General features: G+C 41.8%; 1 protein-coding gene across 1 annotated transcript in view; it reads right to left on the bottom strand.

The window, feature by feature from the left end:
* Positions 1-606: 606 nt before the first annotated feature.
* LOC115022653 (disks large-associated protein 1-like) overlaps positions 607-17,813 on the bottom strand; it is a 100,789-nt gene continuing 83,582 nt past the window's right edge. Inside the window, exons 9-16 of the mRNA XM_029453707.1 lie at positions 17,642-17,800; positions 17,285-17,367; positions 14,363-14,408; positions 13,186-13,467; positions 6,738-6,870; positions 6,218-6,309; positions 4,996-5,148; positions 607-2,487 (exon numbers count right to left, since the gene is read on the bottom strand). Of these exons, the coding sequence (XP_029309567.1) occupies positions 2,263-2,487; positions 4,996-5,148; positions 6,218-6,309; positions 6,738-6,870; positions 13,186-13,467; positions 14,363-14,408; positions 17,285-17,367; positions 17,642-17,800 (1,173 nt within the window). The 3' untranslated portion in view covers positions 607-2,262. The remainder of the gene's footprint in view (positions 2,488-4,995; positions 5,149-6,217; positions 6,310-6,737; positions 6,871-13,185; positions 13,468-14,362; positions 14,409-17,284; positions 17,368-17,641; positions 17,801-17,813) is intronic.

The following is a 17,813-nucleotide window of genomic DNA, read 5'->3' on the forward strand; positions in this document are numbered from 1 at the left end:
TGTCTTTGACAGTTGATCAGCACTTCATAATTCACTTGATGGCTTTATATGTTACACAAGGAGGGTTAAAAGAAAATTGTGTTTCTTTACTACTTAGTTTAACTTAGTTTTCGTAGTTTTGGTGTTCAAAAGCTGAATTGCTAAAATACAGAAGATGCGACCACACCAGCCTTCGGACGGTTTTGAAACAGATCCTTGAACAGCTGTTTTAGAAAATGTGGTTAAAACCTTCCTGGTGGCTCCATGTTGGGATGTAGTCCCTATGATCCAACTGGTGAGTAAAACATTATCACAACCAAAGAGAATCATGTCAAAAACGATGAAAATACATCTAAGTTTGTAAAAGAACAGAATTTTCCTAAAATATTGTCCACATTTTAAGAGGGTTCACCATAGAGAAAGAAAATACCAGTTGATCATTACATGAAGCTGCTAAGTTCAATAAAGAACTGATGTGGCGTGGAGACGGAGAGGAAGATGAAAGATCAACAGTGATCATGGCGTCTCTTCTCCAGAGAGAAGAGAGAGACACTGTTATATAATATATATATATATATATATATATATATATATATATATATATACTGTTATATTACAACAGCCTGCAGTGTTCATACAGCCAGACCTGAAAGAAGTACCTGTGAGAGCTGATGGGTTGAGTGTGTGTTAGTGTAAACATGTGCATTTCAAGTGTTTTCATATGACAGTTAATGTTTACTACTATGTTTGCCTGTGTGTGTACGATTGTCCATCACCTTTATACAAATACATATTCGTGTCATTTTATAAGACCCATACACAAAACCTTCAACATCTACCAAAGGTCCTGTGTAATGTGACCTGTAAGGCTGACAACATCTCACACACTCCATGCAAACCACTGTCTGTCTGACGTCGACCCTCTGATTCTTTCTTTTAATCCCAGAGAGTTTATTATGCTTGATATTAACTAATTAACTAATTAAATAATTATTATCTCGTAAGGCATGTCACCCGCCAATGTCTAAAGTAAGGAGGAGGAGCTCCACTCTGGTGTTAAGTTTAAGGTTTTTATTTTAGGTTTAAGGCTATTTATATGTTATGTAGTTTGTATAGATACATTTATTTTTGAATAGGTTAACTAGTTTTGTATTTATTTAAGCAGTTTCGTATTTTCTTTCTTTAATGTATATATATATTTTATTGCTTCTTATATTTTGTTCTTATATTTTATTTTATTATATTTGATATGTCTTTTATAGAGCGAAAGCATTTCACACGATTATACTTGTTTATCTGGATTGACAATCTTGAATCTTGAAGTTGTCTTTTGTAAAGTTACAACCATGGTTGAATGCAGCCCCCTCCCTGTTCATCTGCTTCACACACTGATCCTCCAACAGGAAGCTTCAGCAGACTGATGTCTAAAGTCTGACCAGCGACCACCGTCTGTCTCTAACATTAATTGTGACAAAACAATTCATTCAGTAGCTCTTTTAAAACTTCTCATCACATCCTCAGCAGATAGACATTGCTATCAGAACATTTGAAACATTTGATATTTTAATTCACCTCAATATAGGGGTTGAATTGCATGTGATGGCGGAGGACGCATGGCCTCGATTATTAGAAGTTAGACACGTCTTTGAAGACAGTTCCACCAGAACAGTATGCTGCATGCTGAGTCTTGCATGATGGGTCTCATGTAAAGTATCGGTGTATTAGAGGTGTGGACAGCTCTTACAGGTCGTGGCCAACTGATGCTACCCACTGAAGGTAGGGGTGTAACGCAACGACAATGTGTGTATCTGGGAAGAGGTTGATATCGGAATTTTAATTTGTCAAGTGCTTGTGCTTCAGGCTTTTTCCTGTTTGTGAAACTGTTAATTGTGGGCGGAAATCAAGAGTAAAAATAGAACTGGTCACAAGTCACATTGGGCCATATTACATGTTCTCTTTATAAACTGGAGGGTGTGTTTATAATGGGAGGTGAAGGGGATGAATAATAAAGTTGATCTATGATGAAAAATGAGAAAGCTATTGATAAAAAAGAGTGAATTCTGCTGACTCTAGCAAGTTGTGTATGATGAATGTGTGTCAATGAGTTTTGACTCAAAATAATCTCACTCCAAAAATTCTGATGTTTTCAGTGCGCATGATCTGTGCATTGGGTTACACCCCTATACCTTGGCGTGGACAACCGTACATCTTTGTGTTTCTGTTGTGTTGTGGATGGTGTGTGTGTACTGCATGTCAACCCTGTGTGAGTCCCTGGTAGTGTCCTCATAGCCTTGTCTGAGCTTCTGGGATGTAAATCTCGATGCTGTCAGCGCTCTCCGTAGCTGAGTTTTGCCGTACAGAAGCGGCTCTCTTGGCGGCCATCAGGCGCTTCCTGGCCTCCAGCCGTTGTTTCTCTGAGCTCTCCAGTGAGCGGTCTCTGGCCAGAGGTGGGTGGTGGTGGGGGCCCTTGGGTGGCTTTTTTGGCACTGGAGGTGGGAGCCGCCTCTCCTGGTGGGAGAGGACGGTAGGGGGGAAGGGGAGAACATTTCAGGAAAAAGACAGACTTGTGTGTGTGTGTGTGTGTGTGTGTGTGTGTGTGTGTGTGTGTGTGTGTGTGTGTGTGTGTGTGTGTGTGTGTGTGTGTGTGTTTGTGTATGTGTGTGTGATGCCTTCTTTATTGCATCTTTAATGGCTTTAGTTTAGTGTATGCCTGTGCTCTTGTATATAAGTAAAGTAGAGGTGAATTAGATGTTCTGAATAATTCTTATTTTGATCATCCTCCACATGACTGAACATACTGCATCACACACTGTCAGTAGTAGTGCAGCTCCTTTACACGCTCTTATTATTTAATCTTAACTTATTCTCCACACGTGTTGATTTACACATTTCTTCCATTTTCTCTTTATATCAACTTTGCTGTACAACAATCTATCTGCACTGGGCAGCTAAAATCATACCTACTGTACATTACTGTCAAATGTGTGTGTTTGTGAGACAACCTTGTAACGTCTGAGGCTTTCATATGCATGCAACGTAGGTATTTATAGTATAATAGGTAAATATAATTCATTGCTTGTAAGTAGATCCTGTGGCAAGGTCTGTTCTTGAACCTATTGTATTGTTCCATTAACTGTACATACAGACTGTAAACATGGCACTAGTGTCACTGCTATGTGAAGGTCAGGATACCTTCACAATACATATGAAAATAATTGGGTGAATATGTTGGACTTGTGTGTTCCCTATCCTGCAATAAATCTGAATATTGCGAATGTTTTCCAGATAACATACTCGTCTTTTTACTGGTGTTTTAACATATTTGTTTTTATTTGCCTCCTAAGGTTGGAGTTTATGCATGTCTTTTTCATTTTATCCAGGAATATTAGCCCCACTCTCTCCTGTTCATGTATCTTTACACTTGCAGCTACAACACACACAACACAAAGCCACACATGGGCGCAGGCAGAAGAGGGAAGGAAGGGCAGAAGGAAGCATGGACAGATGGATGGAAAGACAGACATGATGGACCTACGGAGGCCCAGAGGTGTCAAGGCCCCGTGGTGGTGTTGGCATTGCAGTTATGCTGATTGATGCGTGGCTGTTTGCAAGCGCCTTCACTGTCAACACAAAAAAGCACAAGAAAGAAAAAGACAACAATGAGAGCAAATGAGGAAGCCAGCAGAGTCAGTATTCAATGAGGCAAAGCCACAACAGATACTGCTGCAAGAGAGCAGCAGGCCAGGCGGAGGGTATCTGAAAGAGATTTACAGATACACTTAAAGGAAGAGTATCTGTATCACCACAGAGAGCAATTCAGACAACCATGCACTAACTCTGCAACAACAGAGAAAAGCTGAGTGACACTGCAAGATTAAAAATAAGCCTGTCTTTGCTTCTGTCATGGTCATGTATGGATATGTTGTTAATTCACCAACAAAAAACCTATTTTAAGATTTTAAGTTAAGCTTCCCCTTAATGGCTTGTTCTTTTGCAACATGAATTCACCACCAAACCCCCATTTAAAGGTAGCATAATGAAAATGTGCAAAGATTTTATCATTCATAATGACACTACTTTAACACTGGGCATTATCAGCTGCACTTCATCCAACGTGGAAGGGTCCTGCCCAGGAATGTCTGATGTGAATACACTCTAATTATAAGGCCCGTATATTATGACACACTATAACAACAGCCCTACAGACTCATGTCACACTGTGTGAGATGATGTAATACACTATTATCTGTATTTAAAGGCATGTGAGGTTGTGCAACACATGTCTGAGCATCAGTCATCAACAAAGAAGGGAAGCTATCATTTCGCATCATGGCAGGGTTTGCAAAACACAACAACAAGCAAGCTGTTGGCTGTAGATCTGTACGTGTACATACCAGTGTGTTATCTACATGAACGGTACAGTATATGTCTTTGGGTGATTATAATGTAGCATCAGTCATTTCAAGCTGTATGGGTGCTTTGTAGACGTGGGTGACAGCACCAGTCACAGCACACTCTGGGAACTTTGTCTGAAATTTGTGACTTTTTGGTCTCAAAAGCTCTAAATCTGAAGGACAAAGCTTTGACCCTGGGAACTAAAGATAAACAGGCAAACTGCCTCCCCTGTGCTACTCGTAGTGAAAGTGGAACCTCTTGCACACAATATAAAGACCACATTCTGCTTATCATACAGCAACAATTTTTTCTTTCATCTTAGATACATGTCTGACGAACAGATGGTTTCTGTTGAATCATTACCTGGCTAACACAAATTATGTTTCCATTGGCTGAATTGCCTTCTTTGAAACAAATCTCTGATACAACATCGGAACAGCAGAGCAGTAAACTACCATAGACCTTAAATAAAAAATAATTTGTTGCAAAATGAGACATTCATACAATGAAATCATAAAAGCCATGAAGTGAAAAAACTTGTACAACATTAAAGGTTGTATTCAGATGAAGATGTTATCGCTGGTCAACCAGTCAGCATACTGGAGGCGTGTGTGTGTGTACCTTTCTGTCAGGGGGATCCAGGGCTCTCCAGCAGTTGGCTCTGAGCTGGTGAAGCTCATCAAACTTGAGGCTTATGTTCTCGATTGACAGCTGAAGCATATCCCAGAAACCAGCCAGATCTGAGGCCACAGGACGGGGGTGGGCGTTGGTGTTCTATGAGGGTACGAACGGAGGAGAAGGTGGAGAAGAAATAGTTTCAAAGATGAAAGCCGGGGAAGAGGAACATGATTACAAATAGTTTTAAACATTAGGTTAGCTTTAAGTTTGTTCATAGAGAGGCTCAACATGTGGTGGGAAAAGAATAAAGAGTAACAAGATGAATATATATATTTAATTACTGGTACATTGTTTACCCCCTTGTATTCTGAAGGGTGCTGGTTTCAATATATTTAGATAGCTAAAGAGCTTTACAACACATTGGACACCACCATATATGGATGGTTGTAGAGCAGTTTGAATCTAATAAAGAATGTAATTTATACAACAGAGTTTGATATGTTGTCATACTCCATGAATGACACACTCTTAACCCCAAGAGATACAGATGATCCCGCAGGGGAACTGAACTGCACATGTTCACCTATCCATATATCCATCAAAATGTCATTATTTTATATTATTACATTATTTATTACATATTAATTTCCCTTTTTGCTCTTTTACCACGTCAGTGCTAAAAATAGGGTTTAAGATTTATAGTCTTTTGGCACTCTTTGAAAGAAAATATTGTTACATGTTATCGTCTCAAACTAATTGAAATGTTGCACTGATGGTGGTCCGACAGGAAAGTCAGGTGATGAATACAGATCTATGGGGACAGCGAGCATCTGTATCAACGTTCAGGACGATCCATTCAGTTAGTTCAGTGAGATATTTGAGTCTGGACTGACTGACCAACATTGCTGCTCAAGAGCCAGGCTGCTAGCATGGCAAAACATATTTAGTAATGTTTCATATCTGGAGGCTAAAAACAGAATACCAGGAACATAAGTAGGTATCAGGTCAATGAGAAGATAACAAGGCTGAGGAAATAAACAAAGAAGTGAAAAGAACTTGGAGGAGGAAGTAGGAATTAAATTAATGGGTGAAGGACATCAAAAGTCATTCAAGAAAGCAAGAATGTGTTCATCAAATCTTAGTTTTAAAATAAGTTTATCACACAAAAAGTGAAAGGTGTATTATGTTATTAATAAATGATTACCTGCATGTGCTTCAGACTCACCAGGTTCTCCTCACACAGCTCCCTGAACTGTTGAAACTTTTGGGACATCAGAAGCTGAGCACTCCCGACAGCACTCCTCATCTTCCCGAGGACTGCGGGCACACACACAGTTTAGAGACGCAGCTAAAGTACAGCTGTCTGTTCCTGAGAGGACATGCAGCCGACTGCTAAAAGCATGTGCTGATGTACAGTGCATGAACTAAGGACTCATGACAACACCACTGCGACACAACAAATTCAGGCAAATGTAAGTATGTTTATATGTTTGTTCAGCCTTTGCATTGTTGTTGTGAAATACTGTGTAGTTTTACGTCTTCAGGCCTCAGAAACACATTATAATAAGTGTGACGAAACATTTCTTCATATTAAGCAGTAAAACAAGGTGTGTGATTACATTTTCATAGTAATGTACTTCACTTTATTTATAATTTTCTTACCAGAATAGAATAACATTAGATTTTAGGGCAAATGAAATGATGCAACATCTGTACACACAGAAACAACACACGCAAAGACCTACTATCTTCAGGCAGGTCATTGTCCCGCTGGTCCAGCTCCATTTGTCGACACCAGCCGTCCATGCGGTCGGTCTCGGCCTGCAGCAGCTTCAGAAACCAGTGCCCATCTCTGTGACATACTGACCGCTGCACCACCTGCCAATCAAACATCCACACATTCACAACATGTGGAGACCGCCCTGCAGACGCACACACACACTACATGTAAACATGTAAATATTGCATTTTTGTAATCTTCTAAGAGTCCTGGTTTAATTACATTATATACTTCCCTTTAATGACATAACTGAAAACAAATAATAAAAAAGCCTTTTACAGGATCATGTCCACGACCCTTGTTGACCATTTTCAAATGCAGGTTGTACCGTCTTGCATGTTTGTGTATCTACTGTTCCAGGCCTCCAGTCATTTCTGAAAACTTGTGAACTTGCTGAGTTTTATAATCCATAATACATCAAGCATTCCTTTTACTCCATTTTATATTACTGGTGCATGGTAATACAGTTTAAGTGCATATTTATGTATAATATTTGCACCAGTGCACTGCATTACCTCACTTACAATGACAAACAAATATCAGTGCAGACGTAATGTTTACTTTGACGGATTTAACATTTAAAGCAAGTTTCAAGAATTTATGATTTCACATCATCTTATACACTTTAGTTGGAAAGTTCCCTCACTGCCCTGCTGCTTCAGCGTCTAACTGCAGTAAAACATCAACACTAAAACCTTTCATTTAGTTTCACACTGTAAAAAACAATAATCTAACGGTAGAGCGTAAAGTATATTTCAATTTCTATTATTGACGTAAAGTGTAGTGTATAACATCAAAACCACTGGTAAAGTTAATCTAATGCAAATTTAATTTGATATTTATATATATATATATATATATATATATATAATATATATATATATATATATATATATATATAATATATATATATATATATATATATATATATTATATATATAATATACTAATATATATATATATATAATATATATTTCTGGGAACCATCACCTCATCGTGGTGGAGAGGTTTGTGTGTCTGGAGCCTAGTGCTCCTGGTAGGATCCCCCAAGGCAAATTGGTCTTAGGCGAGGGGCCAGACTAAGAATGGTTCAAAACAACTTTATGAAAAAAAGGTAAAGGAAAGGAGAGACCCTGCCCGGAGGAAGCCGGGGCCCCCGTCTGGAGCTGAAGCTACGTGGTGCCTCCCATCCGTCCATCCTGTGGGCCCACCACTCATGGGAAAAACCGTTGGGGTCGGGTGCGCTGTCACACGGGTGGTAGTGATGGTCAGGGACCTCGACGGACCAGACCCGGGCAGCAGAGGCTGGCTCTGGGGACGTGGAACGTCACCTCTCTGTGGCGGAAGGAGCCGGAACTAGTGCGGGAAGTGAAGCGCTACCAGTTGAATCTGGTGGGGCTTACATCTACGCACAGTCTTGGCTCTGGAACCGTACTCCTGGATAGGGGTTGGACTCTATTTTTTTCCAGAGTTGCCCAATGTGTGAGGTGTCGGGCGGGTGTGGGGATACTCACAAGTCCCCGGCTGAGCACCGCTACGTTGGAGTTCACCCCGGTGGACGAAAAGGTCGCCTCCCTATGCCTTTGGGTTATGGGGAGGAAAACTCTGACAGAGTATTCGGCCTTTTTAGAGACCCTGAATGAAGCCCTGCAGGGGGCTCCAGTAGGGGACTCCGTAGTCTTGCTGGGAGACTTCAACGCACACGTGGGAAACGATGGAGACACCTGGAGAGGCGTGATTGGGAGGAACGGCCTCCCTGATCTAAAGTCGTTTGTTGTTGGACTTCTGTGCTAGTCATGGAATGGCCATAACAAACACCATGTTCGAACATAAGGATGCTCATAAGTGTGCGTGGTACCAGAGCACCCTAGGCTAAAGATCAATGATCAATTTTGTAATCGTATCATCTGATCTGAGGCCGCATGTTTTGGACACTCGGGTGAAGAGAGGGGCGGAGCTGTCAACTGATCATCATCTGGTGGTGAGTTGGATCAAGGGGTGGGGGAAGACTCTGGACAGACCTGGTAAGCCCAAATGGGTAGTGCGGGTGAACTGGGAACGTCTGGAGGAAGCCCCTGTCCTGTAGATCTTCAACTCACACCTCCGGCGGAGCTTTTCAGACATCCCTGTGGAGGTTGGGGGCATTGAACCTGACTGGGCAATGTTCAAAACCTCTATTGCTGAAGCTGCGGTGATGAGCTGTGGTCTCAAGGCCTCAAGGGGTGGTAACCCTCGAACACCGTGGTGGACCCCGGTGGTCAGGGAAGCTGTCTGGCTGAAGAAGGGGTCCTTCTGGGTTATGTTATCCGGGAGGACTCCGGAAACAGTTGCAGGGTACCGAAGGATTAGAAGGGCGGCAGCCTCTGCCGTGTCAGAGGCAAAGCAGCGGGTGTGGGAGAAGTTCGGAGAAGCTATGGAGAAGGACTTTTGGTCGGCACCAAGGTGCTTCTGGAAAACCATCCGGCACCTCAGGAGGGGGAAGCGAGAAACTATCCAAGCTGTGTACAGCAAGGGTGGGACCCTGCTGACTTCAACTGAGAAGGTTATCGGCCGCTGGAAGGAGCACTTTGAGGAACTCCTGAATCCGACTAACACGCCCTCTATGGTAGAGGCAGAGCTGGAAGCTGATGGGGGATCATCGTCAATTTACCTGACGGAAGTCACTGAGGTAGTCAAACAACTCCATAGTGGCAAAGCCGCAGGGGTTGATGAGATGATGAGAGTGTGTGCCAACCACAGGGGTATCACACTTCTCAGCCTCCCTGGTAAAGTCTACGCCAAGGTACTGGAAAGGAGGCGGGTTCGACCTCTGATTGAAGAGGAACAATGCGGATTCGCGCCTGGGAGTACGCCCATCCGTAGTCAGGGAGGAGAGGGGTTGCAGTTCGGTGGCCTGAAGATCTCATCACTGCTCTTTGCAGATGATGTGGTCCTTATGGCATCATTGGTCTGTGACCTTCAACAGTCACTGGATCAGTTCGCAGCCGAGTGTGAAGCGGTTGGGATGAAGATCAGCCATGGCTCTCAGCAGGAAACCGGTGGATTGCCTACTCCGGGTAGGGAATGAGCCCTTATCAAGTACCTAGGGCTCTTGTTCGCGAGTGAGGGGACGATGGAGCGAGAGATTGGCCGGAGAATCGGAGCAGCGGGGGCGGTATTACAGTCACTTTACCGCACCGTTGTGACGAAAAGAGAGCTGAGCCAGAAGGCAAAGCTCTCAATCTACCGGTTGATCTTCGTTCCTACCCTCACTTATGGTCATGAAGGCTGGGTCATGACCGAAAGAACGAGATCACAGGTACAAGCGGCCGAAATGGGTTTTCTCAGACGGGTGGCTGTTGTCTCCCTTAGAGATAGGGTGAGAAGCTCAGCCATCCGTGAGAGACTCGGAGTAGAGCCGCTGCTCCTTTACGTTGAAAGGAGCCTGTTGAGGTGGTTCGGGCATCTAGTAAGGATGCCACCTGGGCACCTCCCTAGTCCCCCAGTCGGAGCAGGAGGATGTGGCCCGGAGAAGGGAAGATTGGGGTTCCTTACTGGAGCTGCTGCCCCCGCGACCTGACCCCGGATAAGTGGTAGACGATGGATGGATGGATATATATAATATACATATTTATATTTGACATTTTACACGTGCATATCCAGATCATTTTGGAACCAAACATAAGCATTTTAAAATGATGTCATGGTAGTCTTAGTGATTTTTTTGTGGTTCTGTGTTTATACAAGACAAACATGATCTGATTATATATGAATGTAAAATGTTCAATGAAAACTATTATTTATATCAGTAATATTTGAATTTCTGGGTATTTATAGTAATTTGTACTAAAAACACAGACCTGCTATTGATACAGGGATCACTGAATCAATGTCTTTTTAAAAACATATATTCATGTTTTTGGTTAATAATGTAGTTCTAAAGAAGCAAACTGCCAGAACAATAACTTTTGCACTTTAAAAGTTTATTTACAACAATTACAGTTTACCTAACATTAGCTATCAGCTCTCGATGAAGTTACTCTGAACAAGGATGAAACAAAATGATGACTTGAAGTGAGAAAAGTTTTATGACCTCAACGGGCTCACATAGAGACCGCTCCCTCACCCATACAAAGCTTTCAGTAGTTGATCTGATCGGTGATCAGTGATACTTCAGCAGCTCGGTGCACCTTCTGTTTCATGTGTTGGAATCACTGGAGATGCTGGTCACCTTAATGAGACAGGGGGAATGACTTTCAGCTGCCACTATCACAGGGGGAAGACCCTGCATGTGGAAATCCTCACACTGCTTACTGACATCCTGTAGTTACACTTGGAGGACTACATCACGTAGGTCACGTACTGTATGTGTCTTGGAGAGACGGATACATCTACACCTTTTCATCATCTTGTAACATCCCTCTCCCATAATTGAAGAGTGATCTGTTTCCTGTTTTATTTTGTCATCACCTCTCCTCTCGTTGCTGCCAACTTCACTTCCTGCCCTGACTATGTTCACCTGTCTCATCAGTCCACTGTCACTCCACTCGTTAGTCTCTCCCTTTATATAGCCCTCCAGTCCCTTTGTCTGTTGCCAGTTCGTCTTTGTTCTCTGTGTCAAGCAGGTGTCCTGTCTCTATGGTCCTGGTGATCCTGATCTCTGCCTGTGTTTTTTGACTATCCCTTTTGCCTTCTCCCAGTCAAATTTGTTTACCCGTCTCCTATTGATCACCGGTGTACCAAACCTGTTTTATGGCACGTAAAGACGGTTGTATTGAATTTACCCCTGTGTCTGCGTCGTGCATTTGAGTCCTATTCTTTGTGGTGACCACCAGCCGTTACACATCTGGCTAAAATGTGTCTCAAACCTCCTCCAGAGTTGTTTGAGCAATCCCATTTCAATCAGCTTGAATGCTTCTTGGATACATTTACACTCATGTTTTATGAAAGCAGACGGTTATCCGATCTTCCCAAGATGCATGAAGTGACTAAGTGTAAATAATTAAAACTATAAATATTATCAAAATATGCTTAACTTTACTGAAATGCAATCATGCCTAATTATCAGATTTGTAAAGACAATGGCCAGGTCATGATCCACATATTGTTGATTTTCCCATATTGTCATACAATTATATCACTGCAAAGATCCAAATAAAAGGTATAAACTTGCATTGATTTAATTTTTCATGTCCAGTCAGAGTCTTACATTTCATAGCGTTAGCACTGAGACTATTACAGTTGCATTCAATAGTTTTTTTGCCACATGGGGAGGCCAAACAAATATGTAATGAATGCAAACACAACCTGATATAGTTGATATCACATGATGGATGTAAGGCCAACATTTTCTCTCCTTTTAGCTCTGGTTTGGTCCCTACAAACACTTTAGCTGTTAAATGCTTCACCAGCTGGTCTCTAACTGTGTCTGTCTGCTGTATAATAATACTAGTGTATAGTGGGTTTATCAGAGCTGAAAACAGCTGCATGATGTTGCTGCTGGAAGCCATGATGATTGAGTTAAAAGAGGTTAAAAGGCTTTTTTGAGATAAGGGGAAAAGCAGAGTTGGTGATAAATCACTACAAGCAACCCGTCTCACATTACACATAATCATTCCCAGTGGAGGATTTAGGTGGACAAACATGGTGGGGCAAAATTTACTTTGCACAGATGCAAAACCACACAATTAAACAATTTTACAATTTTGCAATTTTCTATTTCTCATTTTCCACACAGCTTAACAGTGGTGATAACCTGACTGATGATTCACCTCAACGTGCTGTTAAACTGCTCAATCCCCCCCCCGTTTGCATGCTTTGTTTGCTATGCAGAGCTCGCCCACTTTTAAAGTGCTGTCCTTCTGCTCTCATGCTTGGACATCCTCTCAGAAAGATGCGTAAGATCCTGAGAGCCTGTTGATGACCAGGTACCGTCCCCTCCGAATAATAAACACACACAGGAAGCAAAAAAGCTTCTTCTGTGACAAGCTAGCATTAGCAATGTTGTCCTGGAGAACCAATCTACTTTAAATCTACAATAATTGTTTTACTAGCGGTTTGCTAACAATATCCTGCGGCTGGTGTTTAATCCCAAATTTAGAAAAAAAGTTGACTTGCTTAAAGTGTGCTGTGAGAGATCATTCACATCGCTACTATCATCAATACAATAAATACTTCTGCCAACTACGAGCAAATGACGACACTATACATGGCAAATGGACATGCTTGGACTCGCTTATGAAAATAATCATTAGTGCAGCTTTAAAAACAGCTAAACATTATGAAAGCATTAAAAGTAATGGATTGGAATTATTTAGTGGGTGAGAACAGTATTTCTGTCACGATGACTGCACTTGTAAAAACGAATGCTGTGTTCCTGTCTTGAACGTCCCTTGACCTGTTCTTTTAATACCACTGAATGCACTCCCACATACCTCCAGAATAGCAGAGCTGTTGAAGTTGACTTCCAGTGAGTCATCGGTTACACTGTCTATCCAGGGGTCTGGAGGGGGAAGGATGGACGGGTCAAAGCCCACATCATCAAAGTCATCGGAGGCACAGGCGTGGTAGTGGTTCCCTGAGCCCTGGATGCTGACGGTAGAGGTGGCAGCATCGCGGGAGTATTGTCGAGAGAGGGCACCAGATGACAGGACTTCAATATCGGTGTCTGGGGAGTCTAGAGGGGTGTCCAACAGGTCCGGCATGTCCAGATCTGCCTGGATGGAATAATGAATACTTCTCAATAACTGACTAAGTGAATAAATAGCTGTAAGTCTTTTTCTGACCACTAGAGGTGATCAGGAGGAGCATTATAATCATCACAGGAGATGTATCATTACAACCTTGATGTACAGGATCTCAGGCTTCTGCTCAAGGAACTAATTGTCACTTCCACGCTGAAGATACTCCGCTGTATGTGCCTGTATACTTTTTATTCTCCTCTTTCCTTTAATCTGCACATTAAAGAAATCACTAAGAATGTTTTTCCACTAACTAAACATTGCAAAAAAACAATATTTCTTCAGTTGATGGCTGATATAGACACCCGGCCTAACTATCATTGGGTCCCTTTCAGATCAGGTGTCTTTGATGTCTGCACATCAGGTTCAGATTGAGTTCATATGTTGCCCCCCGATCACAGCTTGATACGCACAGTCTGAAAGTTTTACAATGAAAATGTGCCCATCACACCAGAAGATAGTTAAATGCTGTTTACAGGAATTTCACTAGAATTACAACCATGAGGGAAATATGTAATGTCTACTTGGAAAGAAAAGGTTATCTTTGAGCATATGTTGTTGATCAGGGACTTTAATACAATACCTTAAAACACTAAATGATATGAGCGGACCTCACAAAAATAAGAACACATACAACATATACAGCATTCATGAAACTACATATTGTACTGGGAAGATATGTTTACACTAGAAAGTGACCAGACACCCCTGAGCCACGGCTGCACGATCATCAATAGAAAATGTTATGGAAATGTGTGATGTTTCTAGATTTAGATCAAATTATAGATATTTGGTTAACTAATACACAGTGGACGGAGAGAGGGGGTAATGATTTGAGTTCAATAACTAAAAAGCAGTGGTGGAATCTTACCTGCACAGCTGCTGTCACACTGTTGGAGCGCTGGAACCGACGATACCTGACCACAAGAGGGAGACAAACAGGCACCAATTAAATGATTCAAGGACTAATTTGTCACCTACTCATATTTCACATCAGTGGTTATGATTAAATAAAGCAGGCCAACAAGCCCTGGGAGGGAAGCTGGGCTACAAGCATCAATAGGCATTGGGGTCGGGTTCATTCTCTGTGCGACATGAAGCCCCTGACTGTTGTTTGTGCCTATGAGCCGAACTGCAGTTCAGGAGTGTCCAGTCTTCTTGGATTCTCTGTATGGGGTCCTGCAAAGGACCCTGGTGTAGATCCAGAACACATTGGATTTGGGATGTGGTTTGGGAACACCTTGGAATCTCCCAGGAGGAGCTGAAAGACACTGCTGGGAAGAAGGAAGTCTGACTACCTTACTTAGCCTGCTGCGACTGCTCCCAGGCCATAGGTAAGTGGAAGATGGATGGATATACTCTAAAGATGTGAAAGATACTGTATTCATATCACTGATAATAATTACTAAGTTTGAGATTATTTTGCCAAATTACTGTCTAATGTGTTTCAAATAAATCAAATCAAATCAAATTTATTTGTATAGCCCAATATCACAAATTATACATTTGTCTCAGTGTGCTTTACAGACTGTACAGGTTACAACATCCTCTGTCCTTAGACCCTCGCATCGCACAAGGAAAAACTTCCTAAAAGAAACCCCAAAATTAAAGGGGAAAAAATGGAAGAAACCTCAGGGAGAGCAACTGAGGAGGGATCCCTCTCCAGCAACAATGGGTATGCCAATGTGCTTAAGCCTTTTCATACAGGCACACACACTGTATCTGTGTATTTTCATAATGTGCATTTGAAGAATACTAACACATTGAAAACACTTATTTGATGTTGATTCACATATGCATGAAGAAAGGATCGACCAATACAATCCTTAAACTTGTCAGATTCACCCACCAACAATCCCACACAGTCCACACGTCCACGTTTAGGGAGAGTTAGAGTCCACACCTTCCACATTAATGAATCAGTTGTCAGTCTGACAACACTGTGACCTTATCTTAACTTTATTATTTAACTATGTTGGTAAGTAGTGTCTTTTGTGTAATACAGTCATTTAATGTATTACAAAAAAAGATAAAACTAATGAACTGAACAAGATGTATTTTTATTAAAAATACATCTTGTTCAGTTCATTAGTTCCACCCTGCTAAAATCAATGCAGTCCAATAATACAGCAGTGCAATAAATCCTCCTTTCATTAAAGCGCCGATGCTCTGTGGCTGCTGGAAGTGTTCCAGAGAGGTGTTGATTCAACATTACAGCCACCCTGGAGGCTGGAGCCTCTGCTGTTACAGTGAGGGCTGTTAATATCGGGTCTGCCATTATTAATGTAAACTGGCTGGTCGAAACATTGGACCTCACTAAAACAGTTTCAACAAGAACTGAACCTTACAACCTTCACAAGGATTGGGTCAACTGCAGCTGCTGGACCAGACATCAGCTCAAGCTAGGTGTATCCAACAAACTACCAAGCCTCCCGGCCATGAGCTTTGAAAAGCGACCATAAAATAGAGGACAGGGTGATGAGATCAGACACTCAGAAAGAGTTACGACTAAAAGTGCTGCTCCTCGAAGCTGGATAAAACCGGTTGAGCCAGTTCAAGTAGGCTATGTGTTGTGTAGTCTAGGGACATTTAACAGGGAGACTTCAGGGCAGACCCAGAACACACTGTAGGGATTAGATATCCCATCTGCATGGATTTTATTCCACCATTATCTTTTAAAATGTGTTTTTATTGACAAAATAAAGCTTTTCTTTTTCCATTTTGTCTGATGAAAGTGTAGAAGCCAGTGGAACTGGTCCTCAGCCACAGTTAGAGTTTATTGCAGAGAATAATAACCTGGGCAGATGAATCTGTGGGTGTTGTTTGTGACCAGAGAGAGAGAAATAATTACAAGACAGCCAGAAATGACTCAGCTAGCCTGAAGGAAAATGCACCTCATGTAGCATAACTCCAAAGACTGAATGCATCATCTTATCAGTTCACCATGCTAAACACTTGGGACTAACTTATCTTAAATACAAACCGGTCATCTTGATCTTTTACTCCGTGATCTGATCTCTTACAGAGTGTGATCACTAGTTTAAAATTCAGCAGTATATGTTAGAACTATGCTTGTACGGTTTACACAGTTTGACTTTTCTCCAGTCACAAGACGCTTATTTTATCACCAAAAGAAGCAATGGACTAAAGGATTCTGTCTCTGGATTTAAGAGTCCAGCTTTACTCTGACCTCAAGATCCTGTTTACGGTCTTGTATTTCCTACCCTGTTCTCAAATTAATGTATGCATTCATCCATCCTATACAGCTACACTTTTCTATCCACTCTCATTGAGATGCTGAATGCATGGATTGTTCAGGGAAAATTCTTGTTGCCAGTGTAGTGCAGACATATGGACATCTTTCACTACAACATTCATTTACTTACAGGCAATTCAGTCTTAGTGCTGTTTGAGGAAATGCACACAAACATGTAGCAGTACACGAGGGCCAACATTCAAATTATAAACAAAATATGTTGAATACGTGTGAACAAGTGTATCTATGTTTGTTTTCACTTGTCATACTGCATACCTGTGTGGAGCCTGGATTTATATCATTAGAAAGCTTTCCACCTTCTGTGGATTTTACATTGGAAACACATTAGAAAGGGATCTTTTAATGTGTTCATATGGGAACTATTGTTTTAAGACTGACTATATACTATCATAAATCATTTTCTCGTTTCCTCTGAGACACAATATTCAGCTTTGCACACATGTGCTGTAGATGTGAAATAGTCAAGTATATACTGAGTTAAAGGTCAACAGAATAGAAGTAACAAGTGTTCCTCACCCTCTGTCATCCTCCACCTGCACCCCTACAGAGGTGAACTTGGATGGGTCCTCTGGATCCGGATCCTCCTCCGGTCCATCCACCTGCAGGAGACAGGCAGGATGAATCCATAATGCTCACCAATTATAATAATAATACCAATTACAACAAGTCAATAATTATATTGGTTACATCATAAGAGGGTCTTCAGTGAAAGTAAAACTCGGTCAGATATTCTTGATTTGGGGAGGTAATAGTGACTTGAGTAGAGGTGTGTATGCAGAAACAGACATGCAGGCTGTATGTAATGTGTGGGTAACTGAAGTCCATTAGGTCTCCTCCTCTGTGTCTCTCCTCTGTGTCTCATACAGTACACACCTGGATGCCTATGGAGAGACATTTGCCTTTCCTGAGTGCTTCTTTCCTGTATACACTCCGGTAGTCTTCTACAACTGGTCCCCTGCACATTATTGAGGGGGTGGGGGTGTTGACTGTCATGGTGCTGTTACTGACATGCTGACTGGCTGGTCCATGGACCTGTACATGAATA

Source organism: Cottoperca gobio, chromosome 17, assembly GCF_900634415.1.
Source record: "Cottoperca gobio chromosome 17, fCotGob3.1, whole genome shotgun sequence".
Lineage (NCBI taxonomy): Eukaryota > Metazoa > Chordata > Actinopteri > Perciformes > Bovichtidae > Cottoperca > Cottoperca gobio.